The sequence below is a fragment of the Artemia sp. Qi Xiang Cuo genome, chromosome 11, assembly GCF_049724085.1.
Source record: "Artemia sp. Qi Xiang Cuo chromosome 11, ASM4972408v1, whole genome shotgun sequence".
Lineage (NCBI taxonomy): Eukaryota > Metazoa > Arthropoda > Branchiopoda > Anostraca > Artemiidae > Artemia > Artemia sp. Qi Xiang Cuo.
Window position 1 is genome coordinate 31,154,975 of NC_142804.1, and position 14,778 is coordinate 31,169,752.

Here is a 14,778-nt window from a genome sequence, read left to right on the forward strand (position 1 = left end):
AAACTTGAAACTGTGTCGAAAATCATGGATAATACTAATCTGATTTGGAATCTGCGTGCAAAGCCTGCTGAGTACAATAATCCGATTTCCAGTGCGATTGGTGAAAAAGAATGCGTTGATTATTTTAGTGCGGAATTTGCAGCCCCAGATGAGTCGAAAAACCAAATGGTTTATCAGCAACTATGTCTCCTCCTTACTAAAGAGTTAAATTATTTTGTTGTGAATAGTATTCAAATCCGGGAAGTGTGCAAAAAATTAAAGAAAAATCGTCAAGTGGTGCTGATAAAATATGTGCACATCATATTTGTGCTATAATATATGTGCTATTGAATGGTAGTCCTCTTTTATTTGAACATCTTGCAATTGCTTACCAGATTATTATGACGCATGGTGTTGTACCAGATTTATTTTGCTTAGGATCCATAACGCATGTACTGAAAAAAGGAAACAACAGAACATTCTTCTTATAGACAAATAACTATTTCCTCTGTTTTTTTGCAAGCTTTTTGAAATGTTAATGAAAGGAGGCATTAGGAAGTGTTGCAAGGCACCTCCCCACCAATTTGGTTTCCAGTCAGGAATGGGATGCGCTCACTCATTACATGTTGTTGCAAACGTTCTGTTAGATGCGCACATTTCTAATGAATAACTGGCTATTGGTGAATACGACGTACGCCACGCATATGACTCGGGCATACATGCGCAGATAATGCTAGAATTACGGAAAAATGGTGTCGACCCAGCTATTGTTCGACCTCTTTATGATCTGTATCACCAACTAAATGTGTGTTTACGCATTCCTAATGCAAAACCCACTAGGAAAATCCCCGTAAAAAAAAGGTATTAAACAGGGTGCGATTTCTTCGCCAGAGTTGTTTATGAATAGTATTTCCGAGTCGCAGTCCAAAGTACCTACAAGCTGTATTCTAAGAGGAATATATGTGACCATAGTTGGTTTTGCGGATGACATCTTGAATTTTTATCGGCAAATAACATCCCTAGAAAGTAATTTTAATATCCTGTCATCTCAGTATGGTGATATTGGCCTTAGTTTTAATGTGTCAAAATCGGAAGTAATGTTGTTTTATTGGAATAAATCTGTTCTACCTCATATTCAACTAGGATCCCAATCTGTCGAGCCTGTGGAGTCACTAGTATACTTGGGACTGCCCATCGGTGACACACTATCATCTACCCGTTCGCTAATCATCACACATAAAGAGCGTAAAATTAGAACCGCGTATGGGGCCACAATTTCTTCGAAGAGTAATCTCAATAGGTTTTCACTGGCTAGAATTTAAAATGCTGTCGCGCTGCCAATATATTATATATAACACTATTTTTGAAACTTCTACGTAAGGAAGATAAATTTAAAATCTGTAGAGTTTTCTTCGGATATTTGAAGATTCTGTTGCAAATTCCACTGAGAATAAGTATTTCGTATCTGATCTGGCGATACGCAATAACTGATCCATTTTCTGCAGTTATTCAGTTGCTTGACAAGTATTGTTCTAAGTTGGAGGGTAGCAGCCATCCTTGGCTACCTCTACTCTCGTCACTTTGATTGATGTGTATGTGTATTTGCTTTGTTTGTACCATTAAGTGTATGTTTTTTGTTTTCTCTTCTCTACTGTTTTTTCCATTAGTTTCTGTGTTTATGATAGGTGTAAAATAAATTCAATTCAATAATAAGGTTTGTCCTCAGTGCCAACCAGTTTCGGTCATTTGTTTATTCTACTTGCATAGAGAAACCTAGAACGTAAAAAAATCACTAGCTTCAGTCAATACCACGTTAACCTAAAATCAACGTGAAAAAGATTCGCCATAATAGATCGACAATGAGAACAATTCTGAAACTTCTCTTCTATCCCTCTTTCGACGCATCACCATAGTTAAATTTTGTAATGTCAATGATAAAGAATTTTTTTCGAGGGCCGAGAAAATGTTGATATATTGTTTTCTTTTTTTTTAGCACTTGCTTACAGCTGTAGGTGAAAAATAAAAAAACTAGAAAAAAACCTTATCTCCAAGGATAGGCCAATAGGCCATAATCCCCTTTCGGCAGTGAGGGTCGTATATATCATCTGGGTGGAAATGTTTTGTATTTTCACGTTACACAGAGGACACGGTGTTTCACTAATTCAAAATTTCAGAATTTGGACCGATTCAAAAAAAGTCTGCGGGGGGAGGATTCTTCACGGGAAGGGGGCGGGGGCAATCAGTGAGGGCCCGTACACGTAAAAGGTATTGTGTTACTAACACAACTGGTCAATAAAAGTGCTGCCCACATTATTCTTCACAAAAATTGCACAAACCCAAATATAAATCCAAATCTTACTTGGTAGGTTCATTGGGGTCTCTCTTCTTCTTTTTTTTTGCACCAACTGCAGCTTTTGTCTTTTTTGGAGCTACAACTCCACGCAGAGGATCCTCAGCCTCAGGGGATGGGCGTTTTTGGCCATTCTAAAAGACACAAAAATAACAAACAATCAGCCTTGGCTATTCTACTTTTTACATCATCCACCATTTTTACAAATACTACAACAACTACTAGTTACTGCAGAACCAACCCACCCATGACCAACACAGTTACCCACATTACTCCTCCATCCCAATCTATTAAAAGCTTCTCTCTTTACTCCATCCCAAGAAGTTCTAATTTCTTTTAAATCCATCCTTACGACCTCTTTCCACCCCATTCGGGGACGAAACAAATTTTGTTTGGCCCCAAAATAGACAGTCGAAAAGGACGAACTGTGGCAATCTGTCATCCTTTACCCGAAAAATGTTTTCAAGCCATCTCGAAATTCCTCTTATTATAGCCCTAGAAAGTGGGATAAATCCAATTTTTTCTTACGGCCTGTTGTTTGGCATAGGGTTAGTCAAGCGGGTACCCAAAACTATGCATAGACAGTTGCTCTAGAAGACATTTAATAAATCCTCTTCCGCCTTCCGAAGCACCCATGCTTCAGAGCCATATCTGACCAATGTCATCCCAGTAGCTTCCAATATTCTAATCTTGCTTTACAGGCTTACATTCCTTTTTTCAACGGTGAAAAAATACCCTAGGCGTTGACTACTCTTCTTTTTGCATCTTCACTGCATCCATCATCTTTACTAATAACACTACCCAGATAAGTAAAGTTGTCACTTGATCAATTTTCTCGTTACCCAACCTGATCTTCACCTTCATTTAGCCCTAGTCTAACCGAATTAACGTTCTTAACATTAATTTTCCAACCTTTTTTTGCGCCCTGAACCCTCAAAGCTTCCAAGAATTCATTCCTTTGCTAATTTTTTATCTAAGACACTCAAATCACTTGGATAATTTCAGTCTAGGAGGGTTTTATCTTCCCTTTAAATTCCGTGCTGTCTCATAACCTTTACCGTGTTTTTAGGACAAAGTCTATCAAAATGGTCCATGTAAAAGGGGATAAAACACAACCCTGCTTACCTCCTGACTAAATACCCCACCAGCTCCTACCCTCATTTCCTACCTTAACCTCAGCAATATCCCTCTCATACATAGCACTAATCACTTTAAATGTGTTTATCCAGTATACCTTACAAGGACAGAACCTTCACTACTGAAGTTCTTCTATCAGCTGAATCGAACGCCTGTTAATAATCCATAAAACTGAGGAAAACAGGGGTCTAAAGATTCAGGTACTTATCAATTCTTAATCTAAGAGTGGAGTTTGGTCGAAGCATCCCCCCCTCCTAAAACCACGCTGTTCTTCTCTTAAAACTTTATCTACAACATGTCTGAGTCTAATAAGTATCATACTAATTAATTAGTTTCCTACAGAAACCAAGGTAAGACCTCTATAATTACCGCACTCACTCATCACCTTTCTTATAATGAGGGTTAATTGAAATTCTTAACTGCACAGGGGTTTAACTCTCTCATCAACTTTCTTATAAAGGGGTTTCATTAAATTTTTCATAAAATTGCTAGGTACTTCCTAATGGCTAGGATCATCTGCAGAATATAAGCCTAAAAGAGTTCTACCTTACCAATTATTACCATCTTACCCCATGGCCCCATAGCCATAGGCAGAGCCAACCGAATCCACGTAAACTGCAAGACCCGATTCCTAGTTCAATTTTAACAATATTATTTTCGTACATAGCACTAATAACCTTAACGACCGAGTGTAGAAGGGTGAGAATCAAATGCCTGACCATAATCTATAAGACAAGGACTAAAAGGTTCTGATAGTTTACAAACTTACTTATTAATGACCGAAGTATTAATATGTGATCAACAAATCCTCTTCCTTCCAAAACCACAACCGTTTTTCATAGGCAGCGCAATAGCGCTGCCTAAGTAAAGAACGATGTTGGTACAATGTATTATTTATTTTTCTTTAGACCAGGGCACTTCATATCGAGAATTTGTCATAGAAACTTCAAAAGGGGCTCATTCGATTGGAAATTAGAGTGGCTTGTGCCCTTTTTAATAGTCGAAAGTGATTGGAAGGCAACTAACACCCCCTCCACGCCCACCATTTCCCCACACATCCGATCAAAATTTAGAGATAGCCATTTTGTTCAATGTAGTTGATTTCCAGATAGAAATTATGTTTTTGAGGAGGACACTCCCCCACAGCCCTCAGAGCAAGGGTTGTAAGTTATGCCCTGGGGGCATATAAGGTTTTTATAGAAAGCGTTGTCGTAGAAACTTCAAAAACGGCTCATTCGATTGGAAATTCAAAGGGCTAGTGCCCTTTTTAATAGTCGAAAGTGATTGGAGGGCAACTAACACCCCTTCCACGCCCACCATTTATCCAAACAAATCCAATCAAAATTCCGATCAAAGATAGCCATTTTGTTCAAAGTAGTTGAAAGGTCCGGAAATTATATCTAAGAGGATGACATTCCCCTCACAGCCCTCAGGGTAGTAGGGCAGTGATTGGAGGGCAACACATCCAATCAAAATTTTGAGATAGGCATTTTGTTCAACGTAGTTGAAAGTTCTGGAAATTAAGTCTTTGAGGATGATAACCTCCCACAGCCCTCAGTGCGAGGGTTGCAAGTTATGCCCTGGGGGCATTTGAGTTTTTTTTATAGAAAGCGTTGTAGTAGAAACTTCAAAAAGGGCTCATTCGATTGGAAGGCAACTAACGCCCCTTCCACGCCCACCACTTATTCAAACACATCCAATAAAAATTTTAAGCTAGCCCTTTTGTTCAAAGTAGTTGAAAGTTCCAGAAATTACATCAGAGGATGACACTCCCCACACAGCCCTCAGGATAAGGGTTGTAAGTTATGCCCTGGGGGCATATAAGACTTTAATTGAAAGCGTTGTCGTAGAAACTTGAAAAGGGGCTCATTGGATTGGGAATTCAAAGGGCTAGTGCCCTTTTTAACAATCGAAAATGATTTGAGCGCAACTAACCCCCCTCTCATGCCCACCTTTTCCCCAAACACAACCAATCGAAATTTTTAGATAACCATTTTGTTCAACGTAGTTGAAAGGTCCGGAAATTTTGTCTTTGAGGATGACGAGCCCCTCAGAGCCCTCAAGTCATGGGTTGTAAGTTATGCCCTGGGGCATATAAGGTTTTTATAGAAAGGATAGTCGTAAAAACTTCAAAAAGGGCTCATTCGATAGGAAATTGAAAGGGCTAGTGCCCTTTTTAATAGTCAGAAGTGATTAGAGGGCAACTAACCCCCCTCTCACACCCGCCATTTCCCCACACACATCCAATCAAAATTTTTAGATAGCAAATTTCTTCAACGTAGTTGAAAGTTCTGGAAATTAGGTCTTTGAGGATGACAACAACCCCCCACCCAGCCCTCAGGGGAAGGGTTGAAAATTATGCCCTGGGGGCATAAAAGGTTTTTATAGAAAGCGTTGTTGTAGAAACTTCAAAAAGGTTCATTCGATTGGAAATTGAAAGGGCTAGTACCTTTTTAAGTAGTTGAAAGTGATTGGAGAGCAACTAATACCCCTCCCATTCCCACCATTTCCCCAAACACATCCAATCAAAATTTTGAGATAGACGTTTTGTTTAACGTAGTTTAAAGTTCCGGAAATTTTGTCTTTGAGAATGATAACCCCCTTACAGCCCTCACGGCAAGGATTGTAATTTATGCCCTGGGGCATATGAGTTGTTTATAGAAAGCGTTGTCGTAAAAAGTCAAAAAGGGCTCATTCAATAGGAAATTGAAAGGGCTAGTGCCCTTTTTAGTAGTCGAAAGTGATTGAAAGGCTTGACATTTTTATAGTAAAGATTGATGTCGGTACAATGTATTATTATTATTTTTTTTTGTTTAGACCAGGGTACTTCGTATCGAACGATTTGTCTTAGGAACTTCGAAAAGGGCTCATTCGATTGAAAATAGAAAGGGCTAATGCCCTTTCTTAGACCAGGGCACTTCGCATCAAAGGAGTTGTCGTAGAAACTTCAAAAATGGTCCATTCAATTGGAAATTGAAAGGGCTAGTGCCTTTTTTAATAGTAAAAAGTGATTGGAGGGCAACTAACACCCCTCCCACGCCCACCATTTCCCCAAACACATCCAATGACCAGGGCACTTCGCATCAAAGGAGTTGTCGTAGAAACTTCAAAAAGGGCTCATTCGATTGGGAATTGAAAGGGCTAGTGCCTTTTTTAATAGTCAAAAGTGATTGGAGGGCAACTAACTCCCCTGCCACGCCCACCATTTCCCCAAACACATCCAATGAAAATTTTGAGATAGCCATTTTGTTCAACGTAGTTGTAAAGGTCCGGAAATTATGTCTTTGGGGATAACATCTCCCTACAGCCTTCAGGGTAAGGGTTGTAAGTTATACCCTGGGGGCATACAAGGTTTATATAGAAAGGGTGATTGTATAAACTTTGGAGGGGGGCTCATTGGATTACGCAATCAGAAGTTATAGTACCCTTTTTAAGATTTAGAGTGATGGGAGGGTGGATACCCCCTCCCCACACCTCGTAATTTCTCGAAACGCAACTTAAAGAAATTTTTAGATGGTCATTTTTTGTCATAGAAACTTCAAAAAAGGCTCATTCAAATGGAAACTGAAGGGGCGAGTACCCCTTTTAATAGTCGAAAGTGATTGGAGGGGAACTAACCCCCTCACACGCCCACCATTTCCCCAAACACATCCAATAAAAATTTTGAGATAGGCATTTTGTCCAGCGTAGTTAAAAGGTCCGGAAATTAGGTTTTTGAGGATGAACCCCACCCCCCGCCTTCAGGGTAAGGGTTGTAATTTATGCCCTGGGAGCATACAAGGTTTTTATAGAAAGGGTGGTCGTATAAACTTTTGGTGATCAGAAGTTCTAGTACCCTTTTTAAGATTCAAAGTGATCGGAGGTCGGATACCCTCCCCCCCCCACACACCTCGTACTTTACCAAAATGCATCTGAGAGAAATTCTGAGATGGCCATTTGTTGTCGTAGAACCTTAAAAAAAAGGCTCATTCGATTGGAATTTGAAAGGGCCTTTTTTAATAGTCAAAAGTGATTGGAGGGCAACAAGCCCCCCTCCTCCCGCCCATCAATTCCCAAAACATATCTAATCAAAATTTTGAGATAGCCATTTTGTTCAGCGTAGTTGAAAGGTCTGGAAATTACGTCTTTGAGGATGACAACCCCCCCCCCCCACAAAGCCCTCGGCGCAAGGGTTGTAAGTTATGCCCCAAGGGTATATAAGGTTCTTATGGAAAGGGTGGTCGTATAAAACTCCGGAGGGGGCTCATTTGATTGGAAGTCAGATGATCTAGTTCTTTTTTTAAGAGTCAAAGTAATCGGGAGCGGCCACCCCCCCCCCTATTTATTTTCTAAAAATGCATCCGATAAAATTTTGAGATAGCCATTTGTTCAAAAATAGTCCAAATACCATATAATAAGGCCTTTGAGGTGGACAGAATCCCTCAGTGTCTGGGGGTAAGAGTTGTAAGTTACGCCCCAGGGACATACAAGGTTTTTATGGAGGGGGCTCATTTGATTGGAAGTCAGTTTCCTCACTTCAGAAAAGGCTGATTTCTAAAGTTCAACCACTACAACTATCACCACTACTACTAACACTCTACTCCATTTACAGCGTTAAGGGGAAATTTGAACTAAATCAAAAGACGCTAGGTTCATACATGTTGTCAAAATTGCGTATTTCAAGAATTGATTTGGGTTTAAGTTGGAACTTCCAGAGAATACTTAAAGGGGAAAATCATCTCACCAAAAGGCAATATATGCACACTACTGTTACTGCTACATTTAATACTACTACTACTAGTTCTATTGCAACTACTTGTAGAGCTAAGAGCATTGAGATGAAAATTTCAAGAAGTATATGAGCATACAGGTTATCAAAAGGACATATCATCAATGCCATAGCAATGGCTAATTATATTAAGTTGAAATTTCCAGGACTTGATGAGAGGGATGTTGAACTGACCAAAAGCCAAAAGGTTAATACTGCTGCTGCTAGTAGTACTACTGGTATTCAATACTATTACTAGTAATATCAATATTACTACTGTGACTACTATTAAATCTATGCCTAAGGGTATGAAGGCAGAACTTTCAAGCAATTTTGAGGGGGGAAGATGAACTGAATCAAAACACACCCTCTGTATGCAAGTTCTCAAAAGGGTGTAACAGCAATATCTTAGGAACAGTTTGGTGTATGATGTTGAAACTAACAGGGCTTGTTGTGAGGGATGTGGAATTTACCAAAAGAAAATATTTCTATCCTAATGCTACTGCTTCTACTCATACCACTGCTACTGTTACTATTATTACTACTACTGCCACTAAAGCTTAGGCTACTACAATTAACTAAACAGCTACTACTATTTCTGCTATTAAAACTAAGGATATTAAGGCGAAAATTTGGGGTATATAGAAACTGTATGGAACTAAATCGAAACACACTATGCCCACACAGGTTGTCAAGCGGACGCAACAGAAATGTTTCAGGAGTGGTTGGTGGTATGTATTAAGCTGAAAATGTCAGCATGTGTTGAGGGGGGTATTCAAAAAACCAAACGTTCTATGCGCATACTGCTACTAATGCTGCTACAATTATTGCAACTGCGCAAGCTAAGGGTATTAAGGTGAAGATTTTAAGGAGTATTTAGGCGGATGTTGAGCTAAATATATAAAAAAAAAAAAAAAAAAAAAAAAAAAAAAACTATGAGCATGTGGACTTTCAAAAAGGTGACAAAAGCAATAGCCGAACAACAACTTAAAATATTAATTTAGACCTTTAAGGGTAAGTTGTGGGGGATTTCGAACTAGCCAGAAGGCACTATATGTATACTTTTAATACTACCACTACAGTTAATGTAACTAATGACGCTGAAGGTATTAAGATGAAACTTTTAGGGAGCGTTCATGTAGTAAGTAAGTATAACGGCACTAGACCCTTATGGTCCACACCGGCGGTGCTGATCTCCCTTTCGTGGCCCTCAGCCAGGAAGTGCAATGGGGGGCTGGGCGCCAGCTATCCTGTTCTTTCGTACACTCTTCCTGATTACCTTCCCCAGATTTCTCCAGGTACCCATTTAGAGCTGGGTTGACTTTGGATGAGCTTACAGAGTCACACCACTGACCCGCGTCCCAAACCCAAATAACTGGCCTCGCCAGGGATTAAACCCGTTCCCCTTGGGACAGAGAACTCTCAACCCAGCGCACGTTCACTTAGCCAGGAGCGTTTATGAGTTTCAATTAAAAGAAAAAACTGTATGCATGCAGGTTTTCAAAAGGGTATGTAAGCAATATCATAGGCAGCACAACTCTATAATAGCTAGAAATATCATTAAAACTTTTAAAGGAGCTAATTCAATTCAAAGTTAAAAGTTCCGGTGCCCTTTTTAAGAGCAACAAGATATTGGAGGGGAAGCAGCCCTTCTCTAAAGCCCATTAATTTTCCAAAAACATCCAGTCAAGATTTTGAGACAGCCATTTTGTGCAGCATATTAAAATGTTTCAGCAAATAAGTTTCTATAGATATCGGATATGTCAATCTCACACTAATATAAAATTGATCCTTTATGTCTTAAAACTAAATGCTGCTTCAAAATAAATCCAAAGGCATTGTGTTTAAGGTTGCCAAGAAGAAACCTCAGCAATGTATCGAGAACGATTGGGGGTATTAAGTTGAAACCTGTGGGGATACTTCTATTACTACTTCTGCTCTTAAAATTTAAAAAAAAGGCTGATGCATGAGAGGACATGGGGGTTATCAGCCCTACTCATGTTAATTTTTGATCGTTTTGAGTTTGACTCGGCTATTTATTTTAATTTCTGTTCGTTTCATTTATTTATTGATAGTGATTTGCGGTAGTTTTACGCTTGGCAGGTTATTTGACTTTATTTTTGTTCATTCTTGGCTTAATGGAGCTCTTTACTTCCCTTTGAAAAACATGTTTTGAGGAAAGTTTTTTTAAATTAATCCACTCAAAAAATAAATTGTTCAATATAAGCATCTTAGCAGTGCTGCCCAACAAATACTACTTACTGAACCCCTACCAATATGGTATAGAAGACAAAAGGGACAGTTAAAGATAGTCGGGCGCTAGTTAAACAAGATCTGAAGCCAGTTGGAGGTTTTCGCGAATTCAGCCACACATGGGACACATACTGGCAGAGGTTTACCGAAGAGATGGCACAAGACCGACCATCGTGGGACACCATCATTCAGAGGCTTTGTTCAGATACCGGGCGAGGTGGTTATGCCAGATCCTGCTTCAACTTTGAGGGCAAAATAACCCACTTATTACCTATAGGGCATTCAAATCGTCCAATTACGGACATAAAATGTCTCATAAGTTAATTAATTTAAAAAACAAAGTTTTTCCAAGGGAAGTAAAGAGCAGAGTTGAAACCTAAATCGAACAAAAATTATTGCTTCAGAGTCTATCTAAAATATATCGATAGAACTAGTGCAACTAAACCAACTGATAATGTTTCCCTATGTTTGTATGATTATAGAAAACTAGGGCTTTACTGAAAACACAAAACACTTTAGGAGTTTGGTACAGTAGAAACAAACCGATTAAAGACACTTCTTAAAAAAAAAATATATTTTAGGATTGTTGCTTTATTTTATTTATTTTTTTGTGTAATTTGGTATTACTTCTGCACAATGTTACGCCGTGGACAAGAAATTCGCACCTTGTTAAAAATTTTAAAATTGTTGACCCAACATCAGCTATAATTGAACAAATTAAACGGTACAACGAGAAAGTTTCTTCCAACCATTGATACCGATTGATAAAGCAGTAAATCACTGTCCATTTAATTTTGTTTGCTCATTTCTTGTCATATATAGTCTTTTTACCGTCTCTTGTCATATTTAGACTAGTTGATTGAGTCCATTGATTTTGAATTGGAGTTATCACGTAAGTTGCTGTAGGTCAGGTTAATTTAATTGGAGTTATCAATCACATTGCTTATTATTCTTCAATACTTGGGAGTTTAAAGTATAAAATGTTCTGTATACCGGCTGTGCGGCGCACAACTGTAGGTTTTCGCTTCCTTTGAGTAATTTGTTCGATTATATGTTTTTCTCTTGAATTTGTTTTTTGTGTCTGTTTTTTCTTTTTTATCGATGTCAAGTCTTTAATACCTTTTTTTTGACGAATGATAAATAAATAAATAAATAAATGATCTCAGTCCAATAAATGGATCTCGTTTTGGCTCTGAAAAGGACATTTCATGATTAGTTTGTAGACAAGTCCGGGGTGAAGCCATCTTGATAGTTTAGACTAGCTTTAGAGTTTGTATCATAACTTGAAATACCCCGTTGTATAGAGAGAAATAATTGTATTTCTGGAGTTCATATTGTTTTTTTGTTTGTTTTTTTTCTTCATTTCGAGTAATACTAAAGCGTGTTTTTTTACAAATTAAAATTGTATATTGCTCTCTATTGGTGTTATAGCCGTTGAGACCAAAATATTACCTGATAAATCAATAAATTATTTGTGTTTGCTGTTTAATGACTTTGTGCCTGAAAAAATAATGTTCATTTTTATGCTTAAGTTTTAAGATAATTTTAAATGTATACTGGAAATTACTGATATCAGAGCTGGTGTAAGATTATGAAAACCGTTATAGATTAGTAGGTTCTTGTCAGGCTGTGGACTCACTTTTGACTCCTAAATCAATATTCTTGTTTTTTTATAGTGGGCTTTGGGTGTTTTCAGTAAAGCACTAGATTTCTAAAATCATAGAAACGTAGGGAAGTATCATCGGTGGACTTATGTGTACTATTTTTAACAATACGTGCTAGATAGTCAGTGAAGCAATAATTCATGTTCGTTTTAAGTTTGAACTTTGCTCTTAACTTCCCTTAGAAAAACTTAAATTTAATGTAGTACAAACACTGCCATGCTCTATTTTGTTTTGTTTTTTTACTGGGGAGAAGCCCCCCTTGATATACAGAATACTTTCTGTTCGTTTTAAGTTTTAATGCTGTTCCTTACTTCCAGTTGATTTTTTTTTATTTAATTTGTAGCGGTTTTTACATAGCGCTAGGAAATACCCCCCCCCCTGTAAATCTTCTCCTGGAAAGTTCCCCCAGAAACTTTCCTTCCCATGGAAAACTCTCCCCTTAGAAAATCCCACCCCTGGAAGAATCCCACCCCTGCAAGAATCCCACCCTAGAAAATGTCCAAGTATTTCCCAATAACAAATACTAGGCTATATGTGAAACCTTTTCTTTGGAGACTATGGGAACCAAAAGAAACAATGAACCGACAAATTCGAATAATTTGATTTAAGTTTTTTCGACATACTAAAAGAAAATGTAAAACAAAAGTGAAGCTGCCCTCCAATCTTTTTGGTCGCTTAAAACACTAGCAAATTTTAATTTCCGTTCGAATGAGCCATTAAACATCTCTTTATGTTGTTCTGATAACTCGCCAGCCCTGGTTATAAAAAGGAAAAAAGGAAATATTTTCAAAAAAAATTGTTTTCTCAATAAACTTTTACTTTTAAGATTAACCATCCCTGAGAATGTTTAATCTTCCAATGTCAGATGGAAATTTCAGATGAAAAATTTCTAATGTCAGATGGAAATTTTTTCTCATTAGGCAGTTTTTTTTCAAAATGCGCGTTTCAACTTTTGGTTACTATGGGCTATGGTTTGCTCTTTACTAGGTTGCAGCTACTGCTTTGGTTTGCAAAGTTCATAGATGCATTAACATTTGGTTTGCAAAATTCATGACATTCTAACACCAGGTTTGTTCTTAGATTTGAATTTAGATACATAAAGAGGCTAGCAGACACACTTTTTCTTCCCAGGAGAATTCCAATGATCAATTTATCTGGATAAAGACTAAATCTCAATGGAAACGTGAATCCCATGCCGGAATAAAAAATTCAACGCGATTACATCTATTATATGTGAGACTTTTTACGTGTAACAATCATTACATGTAATACTTGTTGCACTAATAAACAGAAACAATTCATTTTGCATTTCTTTAGCAGGCCCTGTTGGCTGTAGGAAAAAAAGGAGTTATGATCTTTTGTTTAGAAGGTCAGTTTTTATTAAAGACTTCCATAATATCGATATAAAGCTATCCAGATAAATCTTCATGTTTCTTTTACTTCTTATTCACATTAACATTTACTTCAATGTTCTTTTCATTAATTTACTTTGTCTGATGTTAATTTTAATACTCTCAGAATGGTGTATGGGACCTAATTTTATTCCTTTTATAATAATGACGTTCCTTGTATTTTATGATTCTACAATTCAAACTCATAGAATTAAAATCCTTGGCAATGAAGTCGTGATTCCATAATTTAACTAATATTAGTACCAAGTATTTTCGAAAATGAATTGAGCATTAAATATCATTTTCAAATTATAATATGACATTAACAATCAAATTGACATTAAGTATTACTATTTGTTTGTTTTTTTCTCCGGTTGAAGTTCTGATAGACCTCATAAGACTACTGATGTAGTGCTGACAACTGGGCATGGCCGTGTTTTTTTTTTTTTTTTTTTTTTTAAGAAAAAAGGGTCTTTAGTTGAATGAGGAAGGACAGGCCACCAAAAACAGGAGACCCGTTTCTGTTTTTTTTTTCTGTTAAAAACAGAAGACAGCTGTTTTGTCTCGTGTTTACTATTATACAGACCAGCTTTTCCTTTGAATTATAAAATTCCAGTGAATTATTTGTACCTTGATCCTTCAACATGATATACTGAAAATTCGTACTATAGGTATACCCAAAAATGTCGGCAAAGGTACTGAAAATCAACAACTTTCACTGATGACACAACTTTATAGTAATACAAGAATATCTTGACTTTTCTGAGTGAAGATTACCATCACTCTCACACATGGCACTAATTATTTTGACATAGTTAACTGGTACGTAATATAAGGATTGAACCTTTACTAAAAGGTTTTCAATATGCTCAATTAAATTTTTTTGTAACCTATAACATTCAGGACTAAAAAGGTATGATAATTCAGACCCTTGTCAACTAAGCTCCAAACGGTTCTATAGTTTTGGATAAAGCCTATATGAATTCGATCTCATGATCCTTTTAAACATGAGGGTTTTATGTCAAAAAAGAACCTCAAAGAATATATAATTATGATGTGAATTTTGTTATAATGGAGGACTATTACCCCGTTTTAAACCTTCATTTTGGTGCACAAGGTTAGACATGTTTCACAACTTCAGGGATATCTAGCAAGATTTTAAGCTGACGTTCCTTGATTTAATTGCTTCTGAGATCTATTTAGTCAATCAAGTGAAAATTAGGGAACAGAAGTCTCTGAAATGTAAGCAATATCTAA

At 37.3% G+C, this 14,778-nt stretch overlaps 1 protein-coding gene across 4 annotated transcripts in view; it reads right to left on the reverse strand.

Annotated features, from left to right (window-relative positions):
• Positions 1-14,778, reverse strand: part of LOC148946872 (TOX high mobility group box family member 4-like) — a 140,327-nt gene that overhangs the window by 21,389 nt on the left and 104,160 nt on the right. For all 4 annotated transcript variants that reach the window (XM_089096684.1, XM_089096682.1, XM_089096683.1 and 1 more), the window contains exon 4: positions 2,339-2,463. In XM_089096684.1, coding sequence (XP_088952810.1) covers positions 2,339-2,463 — 125 coding nt within the window. The remainder of the gene's footprint in view (positions 1-2,338; positions 2,464-14,778) is intronic.